The sequence below is a fragment of the Vidua macroura genome, chromosome 5 (assembly GCF_024509145.1).
Source record: "Vidua macroura isolate BioBank_ID:100142 chromosome 5, ASM2450914v1, whole genome shotgun sequence".
Classification (NCBI taxonomy): Eukaryota; Metazoa; Chordata; class Aves; order Passeriformes; family Viduidae; genus Vidua; species Vidua macroura.
In genome coordinates, this window is record NC_071575.1 from 66,804,051 (window position 1) to 66,826,076 (window position 22,026).

Consider the following 22,026-nt stretch of genomic DNA (forward strand, 5'->3'; position numbering starts at 1 on the left):
TCCTCCTTCACTCTAACTAGTCTGACAGAGGTATGATTGATGGGAGCAGGGTTGGCTTGAGGCAGCACACAAATCCATGCCCGGAAACCATGGTCCCACTGAAATCACTGGGACAAAACTGCCATTGACTTCGCTGGAGCTGTGATTTCCATAGAGTTTAAGGCCAAAAAGGGACCGCTCACAACCTCCACTCTGACCTCCTGCATAACTCAGCTCCTACAATTTAGCTTGCTGGTTTGTTCAGTGGAGGAAATTACATTTCCAAGGAGGAATTTTTTTTTGTTATGTTTGTTTTGTCTTTAAACTGCAGGACAAAAGACTTGGGAGCTTGTGGCTTCAGTCATGCAAGCTGTGTGAAAATACTGTCATTGTTTTAGTTCCATTGTTTAATACCAGTTTTAGTATTGGGATGTCATCCATGCTGGCTCTTGCCCATAGTGTAGGCAAAGGAAAGGGTTGCATTGGGGCTGTTAGAAATGTTCCACATTATTTCCCTGCCTTTCCTAGAAGCCATTCAGAGTATCCAGTCCGGGTGGTAGTCCATGCATTTGGAGGGATTATTATTCCTTCTGCATACAGTGATTTAACAAGGCATTAATCATCTGGAAGTGGCAAGACTTGAAGGACTGGGAGATGCCATATAGGTCAGCAAGTCCAAGAGCAATTACAGTTGGTCATTTATTAATCTTTAGAATCAAAGAAAAATACGGATCCTCTGAAGGTCTCTAGTCCAACCTCCTGCTAAAAGTTGGGCCACCTTCAGAGTTTGATCTGGTTATTCATGACCCTAGTGTTTGACCACCTGCACTGATTGTTTTGGGACTTGGAGTTTTAATTTATATATCTTCTAATAATTCCCCTTGCTGCAACCCTGCAGCCTGTGTCTATTGCCTCTTATGCTTTCACTGAGCACCTCTGAGCAAAATCTGTCTCCATCTTCTTTGTAAATCCCCTTTGGGTCATAAAACAGAGCTAACAGCAGGTAGATCCTCTATAGATTTCTGCAGACAATTTGAGTCTGAACAGCCACCAAGAATGCTATCTGGAACCCTTGAGAGTGTTGCATTCAGCCTGTGCCTCATCTCAGGTGATTCAACACACTGAAAAGAGAAAGAAAATGAGATTATTTTTGTTTCCTAAGAGACCAAATGCAAAATGGTTCACATTGTGTCCCCACAGCATGCCCAGCCATAATGCATGTTCCCCAGTTCAGTACCGAGTCTGGGTCTTCTGGGCACAGCAGGCAGAAAACAGTATCAGGAACCCCATACCCCAACCTCAGGATTTGGAATTATTCCAAAAGGTATCATTTGGGCATGTTTCTCTAAGTGCCATAGTCCAGAGAGCACTGTGCACCAACCTCCAGTGCTGGCCTTCAGCAACCCTCTCTGTCCTGTGCCTGAGCTGAAGGGCAACACAGAGCAAGCAACAGCCTCATTACTGCCAGGGGTTCCCAAATAAATGGCACGGTACTTCCACTGAATACTCTGGCAAGGCTCCCTGAGCACAAAGGGAGAGAGCATAGCCCAGTGCCTAGCACTAACTCAGGTCCCCACACCTCTCCAAAAGTCCAGGTCACCTAGGCTATGAGTGACCAAGCCAGAAGCAATCCCTGATATTTCGTTCACAAAAGACATTCCCTTCTTTATCAGGAACCTCCAGCATTTTTCAAACACTCTGACGCTGACCCTACCTCCTGGCATGTGCAAACCCCTCAGTATCAGCTGCATGGTCAATAAAAATGGTAAAATATCCTTCAGACTCAAATGGCTGAAATGGATGCAGACCCTGGGCCTCCTCTCCTCCAGGCTCAGCTTAATTAAGGACCAGCCAGCAAACCACAAGTGTGCTCACAAAAGAAGATTGTGTCTGAAGGGTTTTGACTGCAGCTCTTTGTAACTAGTCACAAACATCTGGTGCCTGACAAGCTTGCCAGCCTCTTGGAAGGGGTTTCCAGTGAGAAAATTCCTGTAGCTTGCACCTGAATTCTTCACAGCACACCATGCAGCACTCGGATCTCTCTCCTGGCTCCTCTTCTAAGCTGCCAGCTTTGTAGAAGCCATTTCTGGCCCTGGTTTCCCCATCATGGCCTCCCCACCCACCACAACACATTTTAAACAGTGCATGTGGTCTGATGGGGAACAGTTATTCCCTTGAATGTTCACAGGTTGATAAGCAGTTTTTCAAATTCAAGTGATAGTGTCAATTCCAGTTAGATTGGCATGATGAAACAGAGATCATGGTGGGGACAGGCCCCTTGGAGGAGGAGGCAATAAGGGTAATTATTTTCTCTTCTTTTACTAGCCTCTTTCACATGCATGTGTGAGTGTGCAGCTGTGCTCAAAAGCCAGTCTCATGGATACTTCCTTAAGTATCTGTTGAAGATTAAATCATCTCATGTGCAGCCTGTAATGATGGCCACTACCAAAAATTGTTCCCATCTGAAAGCTGCCCAGTGCTGCATGATCCAAAACGAGCTGCTGACCTCAGAAGAGAACCCAGCAGGCAAACCACCACATCACAGACTTGGCCCTCTGCAGCACCACTAATTGTCCCCTTGTCTGCGGGCACTGAGTGAAGGCAGCTACTCAAGGGCAGGAGAACTGTGCTCTAAGCTTGTGTTAATGTTTGACTTTCTCCTAAGCCCCATTTCCAGTGTGGGAGATGCTGTCCCAGTCCCTGCTGACTCTGTCAAAGGGTCATTGCACCTCTGATGCAATCCCAGTAAAACCAATACAAATTGTCCCACCTACATGTGCAGGCATTGGATTCAGCCCAGGAAATTAACCAAAGACAATCATAAGCCAAATAACCCAAAGCCAGATCCAAGCTCAGTGCAGGGAGAGGCAAACCTGCCATGAATGTGGATGCTTTGACTCAAACCAGCCCCAAAACCAGCATGCATCTGTTGTCATTGCATTTCCACAAGATCCTGTTGAAATTACGACCAGCTCCCTGCTGAGGCTCTATTCCCCAGTGAAGGTTGCAAGCACCAGCGTGGTGAAAGGATCTTGACGGGTAAAAATTATGCTTCCATTTAGGAAGACCTACTAATGGCACCTTGTGCATCTGTCACTGCATTAACAACATCAATTTGAGACCATGCATATGGTGGGCAACTGGTGAAGAGAACAGCTTGCTTACATTAGGAGGTCTGGCTGAAGGGGCACCTTTGGCTTTGTTTCTCTGAAGGGATTGTGATTGGCTAACAGGAAAGTGGATACTTTCCTCTGGGTATACACATTTTTGCAGATTGGATTCCTTTTGTATAGGAAGGGGGAGACCTCTCAGATCAATGTGGGAAAAAGGAGTGGGACACTGTAGAATAATACCTGGGGAGCAAATGGAGCACAGCTACAGCAATGGTAAAACACACATGTATGTTCAGGAGAGCAGAGCTAAGGAATAAAAGACACAAACTTAGGTTGTGGGGTCACTTCCACCCCCTCCCTCCCAAGAGTCTGGATTTGCCTCCTTCTGCCAAGGAAAACAACAAAACTAAATATAAAAATGCATCAATCTGGGGAGCTGCTCCAGTGCCCAAAACGTAGGTGTCTAATGCTGTTTTAGGCACTGCTGGTGATCCAAGACATCTGCGTGGGGCTGGCAGATACAGCACCGGACCTATGTCAGGCTCCCTCCCACCCAGAGCAGCAGCCAGGGGCCAGGCAGAGAACCCTGGGGCATGGAAAAGGGCACTACATTCCTGCATTTGGGCATCTGAACAGCTTCCCCAGAGCCCTGTGTGTTTGGACAGTTGGAGTTAATCATCGAAGAGAAACGAGAAACAGAGCTTCCCTTAGCAAACAGCACTGTGAGATTTGGTAGCAGAGAGGGTAAAATACAAAAGGATCTGAGAACAGGGGACAGTCTGGCAGAGACAGAGGAGGAGGATGGGCAGGACAGCATCCAAATAGAGCAGCTGCCAGCAGCTCAGAAAAGTTTCAAATTCCTTCTGCGCCACGCCGAAGTTTAGTCATAAATGACAACGGGGGACCTGGGGACAGAGGGGTATTTTCTGAAGGGTGTGATCTGCTGGCGTTTTAGACTCTTATGTGTTCCACATGTCTGAACTCCTCCCAAACACGTCCTCTGCACATGCCATGAAGCACAGCCGCGTTGTCCTCCCCGCCTTGCAGATGGGCATCTGGAAGCACAGAGGGATGTTTTCAGCTTGACCCCAGTTGTTGTCTGTGGGAGTTTAGGCCCCAAACTTCCTTTTCATGCCTTTGAAGCCAGACACTTAAAGAGGAGTCAGACTTCAGCTCCCAGCTTAACCCTTTCACCCTGTGTCTGTCCTCCCTCGGTGGGTAAAATAATGGGTGTTTCTGTGCTTCATTTGGTGTTTACAAGTTTTATGCAGCAATTAATATTTCCAATGGAGGAATAAAATAATCCCCTAAGGGCAGTGTAACTCTGCCTTTCAGACTTCCCATCTCTCCTGGCTCCCTTCTTCCCCTACCCCCTCGGCAATGTGGACAGCCCAAGAATATGGGGTAGCTTAGTGCCCTTCTTAATCCCTACCATTCCTTCCAAGAAGCACCCTGTTACAGAAAGGAAAAAAAAATAGAGGGAAAAAAAAAAATCTTGCTTGGAAACTTTAACAAATATTTTCAATTTTGCTGACCCTGAAATACCATCAAGGAGAAAATTTTGGGTCCTCCCTGAGGTTTGTTTTATTCTCAAGATTTCAGCTCCACCAGCAGCTATATCAGTGCAAATCAAATTATGCCTCCTGTTTACTTATCTCCAGAGCGCTGACACTGGCAGCCGAGGCTTATCTCGGCGTGTCAGGAGCCAGCGCCTTCCTCGGGGGTAGGACAGGAACTCCACAGCAGCTACTTGGAGTGGGAGAGGGAGTGTAAATCAGGGAAAGCGCTGCTGCCTGTGTTCCCCAGCAGTGAGTCTACGTTCCTCATCTCTGCTGCTTGCCAGGGGCAATGCAGGGGAGACGAAGTCCGAGATGCCAAGAGGGCTGGAGGCTGCCTCCTCCCTGTGAATTAGCAGCCTGGGAGCCAGGGTTTGGATTTTAGCTTACTCATTTGTAAGGAAAAGGCAGTGGTGGAGCTGCCCGCAGTGGTGATGGTGTGATAGTTTGCGGAGCTGGCACTATTTTGCTGTCACCGCGTCCTTTGCACTGCTCCTGAGGTCGGTACGCCCTCCTGCGTGGGAGATGGGCGTTATTCCACGGGAGGAGTGTGGGCACAGGGGCCGTGTAAGCGCATCCCACTGCCCAGGAGCACGCTGAGCCCTCCAGGGCTGGCCCAGGCTGACTCAGGGGCGAGGGCACGCCGCATTTCACTCCCATGAAAAGCTTCGTGCCTCAGTTTCCCCCTTGGTGGTAGTGTTGGCTTTGTCCCAGTGCTGCTCTGAGACATCCCGGCAGGGCAGCCTGTAAAACAGAGGTTGAGATATGACCTGCTTATTGCCGTGGTTTGTACCGCCGGGAGCGCCCGGAGCTTTGGGCATCGCCACCACGAGTCTGACAGCACCTGGGACAGATAAACTCCACTCGGGTCATGCTCGTGCCAGTTCTACGCGGGATAAAAGCAGAGCTGGGTATTAGGACTTGGGTGGAGCGAGGGTCTCACCTCCTTTACACCGGGGAGAGTCTGCTGTGCCAGAGACCGATGCACCACCCCAGGTGCCAGCCCTCCAAGGAAAATGTAGTCGAATCCCGGTTTGCCCGGAGTTTGTGTGTGTCTTCAACATATTTGGTCCCGCAAAGTGAAACTGTCGCCCTTTCCCGCCTGCCCCGAGCACCGAACCCGCCGCGGGCAGCGGGGGCCCGGCGGGCGGGAGGGAGGGAGGGACGGAGGCCGCCGCCCGCCCCCGGGGCTGCCCCGCGGGTGCGGGGCGGGGGGCGCGGGCGGGACGCGGGGCCGGGGCGGAGCGCAGCGCAGCGGGGCATTCCCGCCGCAGCGCCGGGAGCAAGCGGCGGGCAGGGCTGGGCGAGGGAGCGCGCGGAGGCGCCTCATTTCCTTCTTCTCCTTGCAGATCTTTCAATGGAGGCAGCTGGAGAACCTCTATTTCCGCGAGAAGAAGTTCTCGGTGGAGGTGCACGATCCGCGCAGGTGAGCCACGAAACGGGCCGGGCTGAGTCGGGCTGTGCAGTGCCGAGCCGGGCTGAGCCGGGTGCTGCCCCCGCTGCTATGCGGGGCTCGCTGCGCTTGGTAGCTGGGGAACACGCAAGAGAGAGGCAGTGGGCACCAAGCCGGAGGCTGCTGCTTCCTTTCAGCGAGACATTCCGGGTCCTGGTATGCGTTTTTGAGGATGTGTTTGCCCTCGGCTCCTAGCGGTTTTTTTTTTTTTTTCCCCTTCCCTCTGTTCTGGCACCTTGTGACCCCTGGGACTGTGCGGCTCCGGTGCCTCAGCTGTAGTGCTGGCGGCCCTCGTGTGTGAAAGGGGCTTTGCCTTGTCCCCGTGTTTCACTCAGAGCCCGGAGATGAGCACCAGATTTTGTACTCACATGCTTCTTTGTAAATAAATATTCAGTAGTGCAACTGAAAGCAATGGCACAGAACCAGAGGTTTACCACCACTGGATGAAAGCCCATCAGTCTTTTTGGCACAGGAGCCTTTTTTTTCTTACTTTGGAATCCTAATGTGAGAGTTCAAGGGACTGTGCTGCATCCTATCAGTGCATTCAGCACTCCTGGTGTCTTTGCATTACTGGATGGTTACTGCACACAGTGAGTGTATGGCTCTGAAAGATGTTCTGACTAAAAGCAATGTCTTGTTTGCACTGTAAGTATGGTATCACTGATGGAAACCATCTCTCTGCCCAGACTGATTTGATGTGTTGCTGGTAGTAGTGTGTTCTGCTGATCACTCAGCTGTGATCCAGTTTCACCTGTTTCCCATGCCTATCTGTGTATGAATATATGTACTTTTATTAGAGGAATTTTGCATGCAGTTTCTCTCCTTATTTACCCTGATATGAACACAGCCACACCAGTACAATGGTGCCTGTCTGTATAGGTGCATTTGTTAAAACAAACACTGAGTAAAGCAGCTCATGTCATTGTGCAGCTCCAGGTCAACAGAACATCTAAGCATCTGCTTAATATTAAGCATGTAAACAGTCACATGAGATCTAGCAGAGTGAATTCCCAAAGTCGAGAATACACTGGGAGATATTCCAGCAGCAGGAGCTGGGGGTAGTGCCCTTCTTCCCCCACCAGGGCTCTGGCAGCCGGAGAGGCGTCAGAAACACATGCTGGGAGCGACCAGCAGCCAGGAGCCCCTAAATGCCCTAAGTTCTGCCTGTTTCCTGGAAGGAGCAGTTGCAAGAAAAAGAAAGGAAGTAGATCTGGGACCTTAAAATTAATGGTGACATTTGCAACTTGAGTCGTGCATGAAATGTGACCACACAGAGCAGCCTCTTCTCTCTCATTTGTATTTAGATTATAGGAATTAGTGACACAGAAGAGCTTCCGTTCTTTATTCCATTGCTCTGTTTCTCTGACTCAACACCAGGAGGACAAAGCCCTGTCCTGGGTTGTCAGCCTGGTACTTTCTTGCTACAAAGGAATTTGCTTGGTTGGGTTTTGTATCATTTTGATTGGTTTTTGTAACCAGAGTGGCACCATCCAGGTGGAACTGGTACTCAGGCTGTAATGCAGCGCAGCGTGTTTGCAGTGGCATGGTGGGAAGACTGCTCAGGTTGTAGTCTCCCAGCCAAGTGGGATGGACTCCTGCAAGGAGTTGTTCAGCATGTGGAGGCGGAGGAGTAGCCAACGCAGTGCTCTCTCCACATTCCTCTCCTCGTAGCCAAACCAGAGCCTGAGTCAGCGAAGCCACAGTCAGGAGAGCGAGCACAGCTCTGTGGTTATGGCCGGGGCTGGGCAGCACAATGTACGTTTTTAAGCCCTGCCTCTGCCCATGGCTTCTTGTCCCCAACAAGCCATTTAACCTCCTTTCACTGCAGTTACTTATCTCATAAAGGAGGAAAATGATACATCTTAGGGGCTATCAACAGGATTAATTCCATAGTGCATGTAGCGTGCATGGAGGGAAGTCATGGGAAAAAAAACAATGATCCATATCTCTCAGGTCTTCAAACACAGCCATGAAAAGCAAGTCCACAGCTCTGACCAACAGTCTGCAGATGTTCTAATGGAGTCTGCTGTTTTGATAGGAAACATGTACAGATTCCAAAAAGGAAAAAAAAATAGAAATCACTGCTTTTACAGTGAAAAGATGAATGAATTGCAGAATATGTTTCTAAGAATTCAGGAGTTTGAACTGAACAGGATGACAACAGAATTAAAGCTTCAGCCCATGTTTGAGGGCCTTAATTTCCTTAGAGCTTTATGTGCCAGTGTGCTGCAGTGGTTTGTGTCCTTAGACCAATATAAAGCATCCAGAGCTGGATCCACTCTCCAGTCTCAACTTCAAGAACACCTCCCAGCACAGCCTTCATTCCCTGTCCAGTGACAGAAATGAGGCAGCCCGGCACCATCAGCCACTGTCCTGCTGCATCCATGGAGACTTTTCTCACAAGAACAATACTGGTAATAGCACAAGGTCTCTAGCACCATTCATAAGGAAAGGACTCGGCACAGGGTAACACTGAAACATGAGATCCCAGTTGTCTCAGACCTTGTTTGCATTGGCCACGGCTGTTTTCTCAGAAATTTCACTCTGATTTGTAGCTCCATAATTTGACTTTAACGCATTTTGAAGCAGTGAAAAAGCCCTGATGTAATGGCTGTCAGCCCTCTCCCAGACTGAACATTGCCAGTAATTCTCATTTTGCTGCAGAGTTCTGGTTTTCTTTCTTTCTTGGCTCTATCACAACTTTCTTCAACTGTTCACCCCTCCATGTTCACCTCCAACTTCAGACAAGGCAGTGGTCCACAATCACCAGAAGAGAGGTGGCCAGTGCAGATACAGGTGCAGGAGGGGAACCTTAGCAGGCTTGAGGACTTGTGAGTGCTGGTGAAAGAGTTGACTCCCCCCTGCATGGCACAGTAGAGTTCCTGGGCTGTCCTGTAGTGTCACTTCCACACCTGCATGGCTCAGAGTCCCTGTTGACTGTGGGCTCTGACCCCCCTCTGTAGTGCACCCCGGGCTGTCTCTTGCACTGGTCCCTCTTCACCATCCATGTCCCTAAAAGTGTCACATTTCTGAGCGAGCCTCTGAACCCATGTCACATCATTTCATAATCCTACTCTACCACAAGACCCATCTTAACAGACTGGAGACGAGGCCCTCATTTATTTGGGGCTCTGTAGATCAGTTTATTCCAGCCAGAGCTCCATCCCTGCAGTGGGAGGAGTTCCACAGATTCATGCTGAGAGCTTGAATGTGCACTGTGCTGGTGTCAGGGCTCTGCTGGTAGGGTTGCTTTTGAGGGAGGGATGGGGAGGAATAATCAAGCAGGTTTGTACAGCTGTGAAAGCATGGGGAAACCTAACCTGTGGGTTTTTGCTAATGTTTGAGAACAATTGGGAGTCCCAGAGAGGAAATATTTAGCTCTTATTTTTCCTGTTTTTAAATTCACTCAGCTAATCACTGAGTCCCATTCTTCTCTCCAGGGCAACAGGCAGCCCCCTCTGAGCCTCACAACTCCCTGCCCCCATACCATGTGGCAAATCCTGCTACATCTGTTTACAAGTGGGGAAATCAAGGTTCCTGAAGAGTTTCTTTCACACTCTCTAAAGTAGCCTTTGATCCTGTGAATCTTTAGTTGTTACCTGGATCCTAATATTTGGAAGCTACTGTCCAAAGCCAGAGGCCTCGGATGTCTCTGCATGTGATGAGACACAGAGGATTCATGCATACTTTGGCCTTGGTAGCTCCTCTGGGATATGCAGCAAGTCAGCATCAACCAAACCCAGGGATATAGTCTAAGCTGGGCAAACTGGATGATCTTTACTGTTAGTCCTCTGGAGCCTGCTATCTTGAGGAGATATTTGAAGTAAATGCTCTCCTGGCTTGATTAGATATTTATTGCTGATTTCTAAGCATTTTTTTTTCCTATTAACACAAGGGTGTACACAGTAAAGGCAACAGCTTTTACTATGAGATCTGTGACAGGTTCTGCCACAGAAAGCAATCTGGTGAAACCTTTGTGTAACCCCAGTTCATTCTTTTCTTCTCTCCAGGGCATCTGTGACCAGGAGGACTTTTGGGCATAGTGGCATTGCTGTGCATACGTGGTACGCCTGTCCAGCATTAATAAAGTCTATCTGGGCTATGGCCATTAGTCAACATCAGTTCTACCTGGACAGGAAGCAAAGCAAGGTAAGCATGGGAAGTGCCAGTTGTGGTGGGTGAGTCCTCCTCATTCCCCAGCGTCCCAGCCACATCAAGTCCAGATGGTGGCTTCTTTCCTGCCCTCCCTTTCTGCTCGAGATCAAAAAAAAGGCGAATTGACTGATGATATTTTCTAGTCCTGACCAGATTGAGAAAATTTGTATTCAAATTCATGCCTATGGGAGTAAGGATTGAGGAAAAGGTTGTGTTGAACTGTGGCCAAATTGAAGGAGCCAAAGTTAGCAAGCAGATAGATCTGGATGGTTTCCACGTCTTCCACATCTGTCATAAAGTTAGGGCAGCTTCCAACAACTGAGTTCAAAGTAGCTTCACAACCTACAACTGTTTCTGGATTCTTCTTGCTGTCCCTTGATTTTTACTATTGTATTTTCCTAGAAAGGAGGGGGAGGGATATTATTTTAGCAGTAGGGCAGGAGGCTTGACAGCCTAGCTATGCAAAGAGCTATCGCAAACTGGTGCTGCACAAAGGGCCAGGCAACACACAAAAGAAACCACCTTGAAACCAGAGGAGTGTGGTTTCTTCCTCTTAATTCTTTTCATCACTAATTTTAGGCATACCCAGAGCAGCAGGAGATTGCTTTGATCACTTTGAGATTACTTTGATACAGAGAAAAGACTTCTCAGGCAGACTTCCCTCTCCAGATGAACACACTGCTGTAAAGTTTCACAGAGGAGACAGAGCCTGTACTGAGTGGGTACCTGCATTGGTCCTCATCTCTGGTGAAATGGCACAGTGTGCAGGTGATGATCCTCCAAATGCCTGAAACATCTTAACATCTTGCTATTGTTGAAAGCAGTGCGTGCATTTTCAGGCTGGGGGTGTGTCCGTCCTTGCTCATGCCCTGACCCTATCAGGTCCCTTCACAAGCCAGTTCAGCCCACTAAACTGGCAGAAAAATAATTCTTTTTCCTGCTTTTCTTTAGTACATTATTTTTTCTGCCAGTTAAATGAATCGAGTTGGCTTTCTGGAATTATGTGGAGGGCCAGTGAGTGTGCTGTTAGTCCCACTCATTCTAAGCCCTTCTGACATTGCTTTCCCCATCATAAGCTCTGTGACTTTCTTTTAGAGGGGTTAGGACTTTTGGATGCCTTGGGCATGGTTGCAGTCACTTTGGCCAGGTCTCATCTAATGCAAAAATCCAGGTTTCACCATAGTTGTTGTAAGCTGTATTGAATTTAGGGATGTAGCCAACTTCCCAGCACTGCCTAAGTGCCAGCTGTAATATGGACAAAATTGCATACTCACTGATATCAAGGGAAGCTATCCTGTCCCCCTTCTCTGCTCAGGACCATCAGGGCAGTGCACAGTCCTCTCTGTCAACTCAGGGATAAATTTCAAGCAAATAGAAATTTATTTTTCTTTACTTTTAGCCAGATGGATTTGCTGATCTAGCTGCAAGGTATTTAGGTCACAAGCAACCAACAAACAAAAGGAGATTCCCTCCTCCTCCCATTTCTTTGGTAAGAAACTGGGTCTCTGAAACACCCAGGACTTCCCTTCAGTGACTCCTTTTGTTGTTGGCAGATTGTGTTTCAATTTTATCTCCCCTCTCTCACACTCCTACAGGCAGCACCACCCACCAGCCCTCGTTTGTCAACCTGTCACGTCTGTGACCATGTCAGCATGCTTTGTCACCATAATCCCAGTGGTCATGCTGAGGCTTTGAAGTTAAGGCATACAAATATTTTTGTCCCTTTCTCTTAAGGGAACCGATATTTTCATCTGTTGTCCTCATCTTTGACATGACACTGTCAATATTGATAGATCCATCAATTTTAATTGATCAGTTCATCCTACTGCTCACTTCAAGGACACAGTGCTCATATGAGATTCGCTTTGGGAAACTAGTAAATCATACCCCAGAGTGAGATGATGTGAAATGTCTTTGGTTCAGCTCTCAGGGGCCTAGACAAACATTTATTGAGTTTCAGGTCGCATGGGTTTGCAGTCCCTTAAATCTCAGGCCCCACTTCAACTGAATCCTCAACTTCAAAGGAAAACTTCAATATTCCTTCCTTTCATGTCCAAACTTGGCATTTCATATCATTTCGACAAAAGAAAGAAAAATAAAAACAAACTTAGAGGAAAAAGCCTGCTGGAGCTCACTGCAGGGCTGAGGCCTTGCTCCAGTGATGTAGATTAGATGGTGGGAGATGTGACATAGTGATAAAGAAAGCTTGAACTCTGCTCCTCACATAACTGGGCACCAGTTGGATCTGGACCAACAGCTCCACTGGAAAGAAAACCCTTCACTTGATTTTAAAAAGAAATAAAATCCACTTGGCCTGGAATCCGACCCTTTTGCAAGTGAGGTCCCAGCCGTTTCTGCAGCCTCACTCCATGCTGAACTCCTGCCAGCTCTCCAGGTTCCCAGCGTCTCGCTCCCTGCTGATCTGTCTCTCTCTCCCTGCAATCGATGCGTAACGTGGAGACTGAAAAGATCCCCAGCTTCCCAAGTGAGCTTGTCAGCATGCAGAGCTCCTGTCAGCTTCTCTTTTTTTCAAGAGACAGATGCAGCAGGACTTGAAGGCATGTCTTTGCTCTGTTGACTGCATTGAGTCAATCAAACACTTGGCCTAGAAACCTTGAGAAGTCCCATTTTGTGGGAATTTTCAACACCACATTCCTCCAACTGCAAGGCTTTTTGGCTGAATGAACTGGTAGAAAATAGGCCAAGGGTTTCAAAAAATCACCTCCAGCAAAGCCCCATCACTGCAGCAGGAGGGATAGATTCATCCCTAGTGTCCATGTTCTTCCTCATTTCACTTACGGATTTTTCTTCACCCTCTGACCCTGTCAGAACTGCACTGGGGATCAGTTTGGCCCCATGCTTTCAAATGACTCATGAATGTGCCAGTCTTTCTCCATGTAAATGAGACTTGGCAGGTCTGTGCTAAGTGCTTTAAAATTTCTGAGCCTGGAGGGACTGTGGGGCTCGGGAGAGCGCTAATGGGGTGTAACGCAGCTTTGCAGTGCTGTGCTGCAGCACACAGCCTGCACAGGCCAGTGCTGGCTGCTGCTCAGTGGCCTGTGTGAAATGAGCTGTTGCTCTGATTCCTGCTGCTGCTGAGAGCCTGTCCAATGCACAAGACCACCCGACACTGACTGGCATTGCTGCAGGCAGCAGAGGCAGCAGGGACTGAGCAGCAAGGAAAATTAACCCCATTCCTTTCAGGAGATGTTTCATCTGCACTGTTCAGTGCAGGGCACCATTAGCACAACTGCAATTGGATCTAAAACTTTCTCCTATGGTTTCAGCAGGTTTGAATTGTACCCTCTGCAGAGGAAACTCACTCTGCCCTGCTAATCCTGTCTGCTGGTTTGTTTTCCTCTCTCCTGGCTCCAGGGATGCCAGGCTTTGGTCTTACATGACCTTTTCGTTTGCCCTATATAGGGTACACTTCCAGTCACTGCTGGCTTGGCCAGGACCACAACAGCACCCAGCAGTCACATTGCCTTCACTCAGCACTTTGGTTGGTGCCCAGTCAGACAGGTAGGGCCAGAGTGTGCCCTAATTTGCACTCTGAAAATGAGTGGAAATAAACTACAGGGCTGCTTGCTGTAACTATCCAACAAAAACAGGAAAACCACTGCTTCATGGAGCAGGAGGGATGGATTTGTCCATGCAGATTTGGGGTTTGTGCCTTTCTGAGGCATCCACTTCCAGGACTCAGTGTGTTGGGTCAGGCACACACTGGCTTTGATCAACGTAGCTGTTCCTGGGGTTATACAAAGTATACATAACCCTACATATACACTGGGTTATACAGCATATATACACACCTGCAGGGGATTTATCAGCAGGACAAAGGAAGTTGGAAGGCTTGTTACCTCTAAAGGTCTGGCACTGCAGCAAGACAGCAGTTCATGCTTAGGCTCTTTATCAAGACTTCAGTAGAAGGAAATCTCATTAGTTAAAAGCAGTGATTTTCCTCTTCACCTGGAACTAACCTTCCAGAACTATTTGAAGAAGATGTTTCACAGGCCTTCTTTCTGACCAGAAACATCTGATCCAAGAAGCTAAAGAGTGCTGTTTTTCTCCTGGGGCTGGTTTTAGGGAGGAACTGCTGGAAATGAGAAGTGTCTAACTGGTTACATTAGTTGAAGAGGGCCAGTACTGGTTGACTGGTCTGTTCTGGTATCTTGTCAGGTAGTTCAGCCTCTGCACTCACAAGGACTGCACTATTCACTCTTGAAAACAAGTGAGAACACATGCCGTGTTATTGGGGTTGTTGTGGAAATAAGCTTGCTAGGCATTTGGGTGCCTCAGAATGGTAATGATGGAGCCTATAAATACCCAAGAGTATTAAATTATGATAATACTTCTGAGGGTGTTTTCAATGTAAGGCTTTCCCAGTGCTGTCTTCATTTTTAGTCTTAAATTAATCTTAAAAATACAGTGTGCTATGGGGAGACATTTTCCTTCCCTTATTATTTCACTGATATGCAAACAGAGGTGGGGATCACTAAGAACTTAACCTTAAGTGTCTTACCCAAAGCCCCACAGCACATAAGTAACAGAACTAAGAAGCTCAGTGGTGAGCACTCAGCCATCAGTTCAGGCTTAGTTCTTGTTGGAATGGTTTCTTCTTCCTGAGGATGTGAAGTAACACTGAAAATCCCATCATGACCAGCATTCCTTGTTGTCCTGTTTCATGTTATTTCCAGTGGGAACAGATCACACCCTGGTATGTGGACATCAATCAGCTTTGATTTGTTAGTACAGTAATGATGTGCCCATCTCCTGAGTTGTATGGCCAGGGCTGAGTCTCTTCTGGCCTTGAGAAGGTACAGAGGTGAATGCTCCAGTGATTTTGAACTGGGGCTTCACCCCTTTTTGGATAAACCTCTTCTTGCAGTTGGAGAGTCTTGGCAAAATGTGCCAAGAGCTTTCTGTGTTCTGGGAAATGAAAGTTGCAGGTCAGTGGCCCTGCATGGACAGATTAATTGAAGCTCAGAAGCACAGGGCTTGTAAGATTTGAGCAATGGGCTGAGATGACTTTTGGATGTGCATTCCAGCTGAAATATTCTATTCTATTATTCTATTCTATTCTATTCTATTCTATTCTATTCATTTACATACTGTGCATTATTTACTTTCTTGTAATTACAAATTGCAATGATCTTGTCGACATTTGGTGGGGAACAATGGCCATGCCCTAATGTGGCCAGTTACTGAGCTGGGCTGGCTGTTGTTTCCTCCTAGAGTAATGTTAATGCTTTAAAGAGGTCCCTCACAGTAGGGACATTGCATGCAGCTTGTTAGTCTGGACAATAACCTGAATGTGTTTTCCTGTCAGTATTTTCTTCCAGCTTCTCATGACAGCCCATTTAAGGCATGTCCTCACTGTGTCTTGTTCCAAAGCTTATTGATGATTTGTGAAGGCCCCTTCTGGCTTCCTTTAGATGCTAGAGATGGTCTTTAGCCTTTGAGATTTTCAGCAAGTTATTATGATGGTATTTCTGAAGGTTTCTTATTATATGTGGTAAAACAGTGACTCCATACATCCTTTGTTTAAGAGAGAAAAATGTGCATGGCACAGCAGAGAAAAACCCAAACAACGGGAAGCGATGCCAGAATTGTGCCCACTTAAGAATGTATAAAAGTACAGCAGTGAATACTGTGCCAGATTGCTTCTATTCTTGTAAAATAATCCAAGTTTGCTGTGGAGGCCTGTTTCCTGCCACAGCAAAAGGTCTTTTTCTTTCTGTGAGCTTTCAAAAGACATTAAATCATTACTAACTCCTGTGTCCACTTCCAGTCCAAGATTCATGCTGCAAGAAGCCTGAGTGAGATTGCAATTGACCTGACTGAAACTGGAACCCTCAAGACCTCAAAGCTGGCCAACATGGGGAGTAAAGGCAAAATTATCAGTGGAAGCAGCGGGAGTCTTCTGTCATCAGGTAGGTCCTTTGTCCTCTAACTGGAGGGAGTATGGTGGGAAGGGCCATGGCCATGGTATAATGGGGAGCAGCCAGAAGCTGCACTCAGAAATGAAAGTCACTTCCCTTTAGCCTTTCTGTCTGTCCAGGTGGCAGTCCATCTCTCAGCACATTGCTCCACAAACAGCACAGGCAGCATCCTCCCCCTCTCTCTTTACCAACAGTTGTTTCCTCCTTTACTCTAGGATGTCATCTCCAACCTCTCGATTTCCAGCTGAAACCTGGTCTCTCTTCACAATTTCTACCCTAACCATGCCTTGGTATCCAGCTTATCCTGAGGCAGATGGGTTTGTGAAGGAGTGCCCAGCCAGCAGTGGGGAAGCAGTCACCCAGTGCAGCTCACAAGGGAAACTGAGGCTGAGAACTGGTGATGTTCTTCAGCATTGTTGAGACAGTGTCTTCTTCACCGAGTGCACATCTGCTTTGCCTCTCTGTTGCTGGGACTTGACTGCTGTCCCAGGCTCAGCAGAACTGCTCCCTAGCACTCTACCAAACTAGTGCCAAGGTCCTGTATGTTTCTTATTGTGGCTTAGAGCACTTTCCTGTGTGAGGAAGATGTCATGTGTGAGAGAAACCCAAGAGAAGGTGATGGAGAGAAGAGCTAGAGCAGAAGGAGAGAAAGACTGGAGAAGGCAGGTCAGGAGGTTGTGACTCTTTGATACTTTTCTGTCAGTCTGAACCAGGCAAGGTGTGTGTAAAACAGTGAGAAATGTTACTGCAGGCTTAAAGCAGCAGGTGATATTTAGCAAAGAGATTGAAGCTGCTTAGGTGAGCTCTTCAGGAGGGCAAGGTTTCTGTTATCATCATAATTAACAGTTTCAGACAATTAAATGCCTTCTGTTAAACATCACATCAATTTATCAAAACCAAATGTGTTGGGATCTGTAACAGCAGAGAATAACCTTCTCAGGCTTGGACAAAGGAAGAACTTAAAAATGCAAATGCTTTAAAACTAAACCCACATTGATGTAGTAGATTAGCTTTGCATCGCTGTATCCTTCATATCTCTTAAAACCCTGCTTGGAAAAATGTTCAGCAAGGGGTTAAAATGTGCAGTGCTTCCAGAGCTGCTTGCTGTGCAATTCCTTGCCTTGCCTGCAAACAGAGTTGCCTTTCTGCTCCTGAGGTCTTCCTGACAAAGTTTACAATCCACTGTCTCTGCCTCCTATCACTCGGGGAGTTGCAGTAGCTCAGCAGCTCCCAGATTGTGTTGTTGGAAGTCTGTGTTTGTTTGGCATTTTTTTTCAGCTCTCCTGCTGGAAAGTAAATATCATTAAGTACCCCAAGAAAGTTCTTAAGATCTTTCCAAGATCTCAACCTCCTGGGCACCATTCCTAAGTTTGTGAGAGCTACTTGGTAGTAATCCTGTTTCCATGTTAATACATGGACTTTTTGTGCTCCTGGAAAAAAACCACTGGGGTCTGCTTCTGCTCTTACACCTGGAGAGAGCAGTAGCCATGTGAAAGTCAGCAAAAAATCAGGCCCAGAAAAGCTAGTGTAGACTCAGTATCTATCAGGGTTAAGTGTATGGAAATTCCAAACTGGGAGCTGCCCATGCTTTTATTTCTGAACTTTTGTGCTCTCTGCACCTTTCTGGCTGAGCACAGGATTTGTAGACTCATCAGAATTGCACTAGTGACTAGACCCACCCAGAGTTCATTGACCAGGTGAGTAATTTCTTCAGTCCTGGGTAGGTGGATCTGCCTGCCTGGGTGCCTTCATAGAGGTGTGAACCTCTGTTTCTGTCAAGGTGCAGCTGGTGGGCCAGGTGAGCACGGCTGCCTCCGTGCTCCCTTCTTCAGAGCTGCCTGTTATATCCTGCCAGCTCTGAGGACAGAGCTCTCCCCAGAATGTTGAGGAGAGCTGCCGGGTTTGCTGCTGCTGTGTGCCTTCCAACAGCTACAAGCAGCTACAAGAAAGTATTGAGAGAAGGTCAATACTTTCCAGGTACCAAGGAATTGGAAACCCTGGATTGCTTCCACACTCAGACCCCTCTGCTCCAAGATCCCCCTCCCTCGAGCCTGGCTGGTGGAGGTGGCCCATCCCTGTCCCACTGGATGGGAGGGGGCATTCACTGTCTGTCCCACCAGGCACAGTCACTGGCTCTGTCCCAGGCTTTGTGTTTCCTCCCATTGTGCCAAGGATTATCGGCACACAACCACAACAATGATGGGTTATCGCAGTACAGCCTGCACACTGAAGAGAATAAGTGCAAATGATTAAATGGCCACAGTAGACTTCCAGGCTATAAATACCTCAAGTGACTCGAAATCACAAGGTCAGGACTGAATCTCTGTTTGCCCCCACTTCCCTACTGTTCTCAGTCCTTTTTGTCCTGAAAATTACTTGTAGTCATTTCCTCCCTCCATCTCACTCCTCCTTACTGGAGGGGCTGTCAGAGCCATGAGGAGCATGCCAAAACTGGCATGTCTCCCCTGGGCTTGCAGCAAGTCTCTAAGGAAAAGTTTGTTGTTGCTTCCAGCTGTCACACTGTCTGGAGAAGATCCTGCTGTGCAGTACAAGGCAGTCGCTGCTCTACATCATTTACAGTCTCAAGAGACAGTAGAGGGGAGATGGAGTCTCACACTGGGAAGTGGCTTCCTCATGATCACAGCCAATTCAAGACCAAAGCCTCAGCTCCTCCATTTTTCCCACACTCTTGATCTCAGGCTGTCCAGTGCAGATTTGTAATTTTGATGCCCAAGTCCATTTCTGACAAGCTGACTTTTGTCTTAACTTTTGTCCTGATTTTAGATCTGAAGGGGCCTCCCTAGGACAGTGGGCTGCTGTGATTTAGCTCAGGGATCTTCTGCTCAGGATCTGTGGGCCTGGACATCTGGGGAAAGATTTGCCTGTGAATTAAATCTCTGCTTTCACACAGGCAGGAACCAAATCAAAGCCAGCAGAACAAAACCAAGTTGGTTCTAAGGTGGATTTTTCCTTTGGAGTCTGTGCCATAAGAGCTCTGCAAGTCTCCAAGCTAGTGAGGAGCCCTGTAGTATCTGGGTTATGGTTGGACTGACTACTTTCTTCATCTCTGTGGGCAAAGGAGACACCCCAGAGGAGCATCTCTGCTTTAGCTCCGCAAGCGCATTCAAGGAGCCTCCAGCCCCCGAGCCCCATTTCTGCAGCAGCGGAGGTTTCCTGTGCAGGGGCTTGTTTATGTTTGAAAACACCACAGCAGAGTCCATCCAGCCGGTTCCCAGCCCTGCTGCTGCATCTGGCAGGGCTGTGTCCCAGCTGGACCGCCCCGGCGGGCGTTGGAGCAGATAAACAGCACCCGCGTGGCCCGCAAGCGAGCGCGGGCTGCTGAAGACGAGCGCCCACAGGATATCTGAGCGCATCCTGTGTGGAGCAGCTCCAGCTGAGCTCCCGCGCCGCGGAGGAAATCCATGTGTTGGGCAGAGACCAGAGATAGGGGCTGTCTGGGGCTGCTGCTTGTTGTGCGCTGACATCCTGCTGCAGTGAGTCAGGCCGGGCTCTGGCACGGAGCGAGCGTGGGGGAAACTTCCCTCCCTGCTCAGGGGACCTTCCACAGGGACTCCAGCCAAATGCCAGCGAGCTGGAGCCAGCAGCCGGATGTAGTGTGAAGGGTTAGCCATATTTAGATGTGTTTTTCCTGGAGCAGGAGACTTGGAGAATGAGAAAGAGAAGAGATGCCTGGGTGTTTTTACCTTGCTGTTGCTGCTCAGCCACCTTGTTGCATCTCCTCTCCTCTCCCCTCACAGCTGGTCTCACCAAGACTTGGCTCTCTCTGCTCTTCAGCATCCCATCTGTCCTCCCTGCTTGTTTTCATCCTTCTCATTCATCCCTTTTCCAAGTTTACTCCACTCTGCTACAATAGATGGAGGAAATAGGAACAACCAATGAGTCACTGGTAGGAATCTTCTCTCCAAAGTGGTGTCTGCTCTCACCCCTTTGGCAGGCTTAAAAGCAAAGCTTGCTTGGACCCCAGCAGACCTGTACCTGGATAACACTTGACCAGATCCTTCAGGGGTGTGTCCCATGTGCTGCATGTCCCCTTCAACATCACCAAGACTGTCCTGACCTCACCAGTATGGAGGTGAGCAGAACCCAGCCTGTTAGCACTGGTGAAGTTCAGCCATGAATTCTGGGGAAGGAGTTGGGCAGGGAGGACCATGTTCCCCCTGCATTTCTCAGCTCATGTTCTCCTGAATGTCAATGGATGAAAAAATCACCCAGAGAGGCCATGTGGGTATCAGAAGATGAGTGCTGTTTCCACAAATTAGTAGGGCATTAAGTGGACAATTAGATCACCAAGGCCTGTGTCCCATCATCTATGCTAAGAAAGAAAGGGCATGTACACATAAAACCAGCCCTCAGTTCAGCAGGTTCCTGGTGCCCACCAGAGAGAAGGCCCTGTGCCTGCTACCTGGTGTATTTTCACAACACTTTTTGTTTTAGGGACATCAAATGGTTCTGCAGAAGTGTGTGTTAAAACAGAGTTTGGTAAATTCTTGCACTGCAAATGGGATGGAGGCTGAAAAATAGTTTTCACAAAAAGGTCCAAATGCTGTATAGGAAAATTACATATTTCAGCAACATTTCTCCCATTTACTCATTAGGAATTAACCCTAATTGTGGGAGATAAAACACCTGAGAAAGCCTCCCAGTGAACCATTTCTGTTGCAGCAGGAGCCTCTTCTGTTAGGACTGATTTCTCAGGACTGATTTTTCTCTCTTGGTGATCCCCTTTGGAAGGCACTAGGCAGCCATGACTCAGTGACCATATCTAATAAGGCTGATTTAAGGTAGTAGCTGCTTGATTGGTTTGATTTGTGCTGGTCTTTATTTATTTCTTGGTTGTTTTTACGGTATTTTGATTTGTCCTGACATTTTTGGGTCAATTGCCACTGTGTTTAGAAGTGAATCTCTGATCACAGCCTTATTCAAGGTAAGATTGATACATATTTATAAATAAAGAGCCTCTAAAGGAAGCCATAGGCATCCAGCGATACAAAGCATTGTTCTCTGCTCATTTACAGTCATCTCATACAGTGGTGGTTCTCTTGACTGATCAAGTTTCCATTTGCTTTTCACCCACGAGAACAAGCAGAGAATCCAGCCAATAAAAATCTAATAATATACTGCAAAATAATTCAGCTTTTAAATAAAAATTCAAAAGCAAACATTAGTGACTTTGGTTTCAGCAGTAATCCCATTGCTTCTCTCAGAATGTGATCGCATACTTCCAGGTCCCCTCCAGTTCCTCTGGGAGCAGTGAAAAAGATGGCAAAATGGGCACTCAGTGGACAAAATGTGCACCAATTGTGTCAGGGTTGAGACCAGCATGGTTCTCACACAGGGAAAGCACAGCTGGAACAGATGCTGGGAACTGTCTGGGCTTGATTTGGGTCCCTACCAGCTCAGCCTTTTGGCTTTCCTTCTTGTGGGTGTACCCCAAAGCAGCACAGGGGTCTGGCCAGGCTGTTCATATGCTTGTAAATGTTTCTGTGTAGCTGCTGTGGCAACCCACACAGCAAAAAGGAATAGCTTTTAAAAATAAATCCGAGGCTGGCATGGAGGTGTGGAGCAGACAGAGGAAAGAAAGGGGAAGAGCAGTTGAAAAGAAAACATAGTTCATTAAAGAAAAAAAGAAAAAGGTTCAAAACATCTGCTGGAATCATGAGCAACTTTTTACCAGGAGTCGGCAGTTTGTTGACAAGTCCATGAAAAAATTCAGCAGTTCACTTTTGCTAGTAACTGCTCACCAGGGTTGCTATTAAGAATTACTAAGTGCTGGAGAGGAGTTTCCCTGCCAATGCAAATACAGGGCT

General features: G+C 47.6%; 1 protein-coding gene across 5 annotated transcripts in view; it reads left to right on the plus strand.

Moving 5' to 3' along the window:
- The window catches only part of FRMD4A (FERM domain containing 4A), a 77,591-nt gene that overhangs the window by 32,253 nt on the left and 23,312 nt on the right, over positions 1-22,026 (plus strand). For all 5 annotated transcript variants that reach the window (XM_053977837.1, XM_053977838.1, XM_053977840.1 and 2 more), the window contains 3 exons: positions 5,998-6,074; positions 10,112-10,250; positions 16,048-16,189. In XM_053977837.1, coding sequence (XP_053833812.1) covers positions 5,998-6,074; positions 10,112-10,250; positions 16,048-16,189 — 358 coding nt within the window. The remainder of the gene's footprint in view (positions 1-5,997; positions 6,075-10,111; positions 10,251-16,047; positions 16,190-22,026) is intronic.